This window comes from Cibotium barometz, chromosome 36 (assembly GCF_041138505.1).
Source record: "Cibotium barometz isolate CiBa-2024 chromosome 36, ASM4113850v1, whole genome shotgun sequence".
Lineage (NCBI taxonomy): Eukaryota > Viridiplantae > Streptophyta > Polypodiopsida > Cyatheales > Cibotiaceae > Cibotium > Cibotium barometz.
The window spans coordinates 24512033-24514479 of record NC_141081.1 but is presented as its reverse complement, the minus strand read 5'-3'; the positions used below and the strand labels follow the sequence as shown (position 1 = coordinate 24514479).

At 45.5% G+C, this 2447-nt stretch overlaps 1 protein-coding gene across 1 annotated transcript; it reads right to left on the bottom strand.

Moving 5' to 3' along the window:
* Nucleotides 1-1627: 1627 nt before the first annotated feature.
* On the bottom strand, nucleotides 1628-2182 carry LOC147617668 (uncharacterized). Its single transcript, XM_086775490.1, has one exon. The coding sequence runs from the start codon at nucleotides 2180-2182 to the stop codon at nucleotides 1628-1630; it is 555 nt and encodes a 184-aa protein (XP_086631616.1).
* Nucleotides 2183-2447: the final 265 nt, after the last annotated feature.

Sequence of the window (2447 nt, the reverse complement as noted above, 5' to 3'; positions counted from 1 at the left end):
AAGCTACTTATAGATCTTGATGAGCATCATGATGGGAAGGTTGTCATGTACTGTGACAACATGAGCAGTATATAGTTGGCTAGTAACCCGGTCTATCATGTGAGGACTATATCTACATGATAGACCGTGGGTGATGGCCTACGAGGGTCTTCATTACCACAACTCCCATCCTCCATTAGCTTATCATCCATACATAACTCGCTGTATGGGAGAGCGCACGCTCGATGACTCAACCCCACTCCGTATAGGATCCCACGGCCACTTCGACGGCCCTCAAAGTCCTTGTGGGTGGCGGGAGTACACCCCACGTTCCACCCGAGGGGGGTCTCTACCTCGGAACGTCTTCATGCGGGGCACCCGACGGGTGGCACCCACACGGCAACAAGTAGGGATGGCATAGCTCATCGTCACCTGATCCATGGATATCCAAATCTCAATGCATGTGGTCATGTGTGCAACATAAACACATGCTCATGAAAACCAAAAGATGCACAAACAATCTCTTCTCAAACTAGTGGTAATCCATAGCAAGTAGATTTTTCCCAACAAACAATAGAATACGCATGTCCACGGGGGACTCCTAATGTTAGGCTAGCCCCGTATTAGTTCACTTAGGGTCTTCTTTTACCCCGGAGGACGACTTGTCCACGATTAATTCCAAGGGGGCCCCACACTCCCACTGGGGTGGCTCCCTTTTCTCATTCAAGAGAGGTCCAATAATCACATTCTCCTATCAAGGAGAAGTGTTTAATTCATGGTCTAATTATCCTAGACTGGATAATTTATTTCCAGGTATCCATGACCTTCGCGGGGAAGGTTTTCCAATAATTAAATTACTCTTAATTTTGGGTCATCCGCTTGTATATTTCCCGCAAGGTCTATTTAGGATTTTGCCAGGGAAATACGGAAAAGAATACTTATTTTTACTTCTACTTACTCAAGGCGGGGTATAAGTTGGGGTAACCCCTTAGCCAATGGTGGCATCTTATTTCTGAGAGAGCACTTAATCCTAAATGACTCATGATTTACCCAAATGGGAAAAAGTCAATTTCTACTTAACCTTTCCGGATTTATTCAATACTGACAAATACTCTTATTATTTTATTGTCAGGGTAAGAAAGTTTCCACTTCCCTTCCTCTTCATTTTTTGACATAGCCATTTTTATTCCTATTTTAGACCAAAAGAGAATCACAACAAGGCTGGAGCACTGTAGACCTCTTCCCTCAACAAGGAGGCTCAAGCATGCATGAGGAGGAGAGGCTTGAAGTTGGCCAAATTTACTGCAGCAAGACCACTTTTTTCCAGGGAGTAGAAGAAGCAAGGGAACAAGCAAAAATACCATGGGCTTACGAGGGAGGCTTCATTTCTCCATTGGGGTTCAAACAGGAAAGAGATGTAGATGGGAACTTGGCTTGAAAATCTACAGCAGCAGCAGAGGGATTCTCCCAAAGAGCAAGGAAGCAAGGCACCAAGAAAAAAAACAAGGCTTTGGGGTGGGGGAGGGCTTCCTTCACCCCCAGCTCCCCCCCATGGCTTTTATAGGCCATGGGGCTCAAGGGGGGGGCCTTGGGTCCCCCTCCATCCTCTCTCTTACATCCTTCCCCCCTTGAAAAACTCAAGATGTCCTCATCTTGTGAATAGGGGATAATCCTTCCTTAGATCCTCCTCTTTTTCCCAAGTGGCATCCTCAACAGGATAAAACTTCCACTTGACCAAGTATTCACGGAGAATACGATTACGGAGCGACTTCTCGCGCACATCTAAGATTTCTTCAGGTTCTAGCTCGAGCTGACCTTGAGCTGCAAAAGTCATTTGATCTTCATCTAGGATGTGACTGGGATCAGGTACATACTTCTTTAACAAATTGACATGGAAAACATTATGTACCTTTAGCTGAGGTGGTAACAGTAGCTCATAAGCTTGATCTCCGATCTTTCGAGTGATTGCATAGGGACCACAATATCTTGGAGAGAGCTTTTTGTACTGGCCCAAGGATATGAAACTTTGCTTGGGTCGCACTCGGAGAAATACCATATCACCTTCCTCAAAGGTCCTCACAGACCGCTTTGCATCAGCATACTGCTTCTGACAATCTTGGGCTGCCTTAATATCCTTTCGGATAGCCTGCATCTGATGATCCATCTCATCAAGCATTTGCTTTGACACTTCTACTCTGATCATTGGATCTGACCAGGTTAAGGGGGTGAGGCAGTCTTGACCATAGAGTGCCTTGAATGGACTCATCCCAATGATGCGATGATAGGAAGCATTATAAGCAAACTCAACCAAATGAAGGTAACTTAGCCACTTACGAGGTTCCCGTCCATAGTAGGATCTGAGAATATCCTCGATCACTTGGTTGACCCGTTCAGTTTGACCATCAGTCTCTCAGGGTGATAGGCTATACTGAGATTCAAGGATGTACCGACAGCTTCAAAGAAGGTGG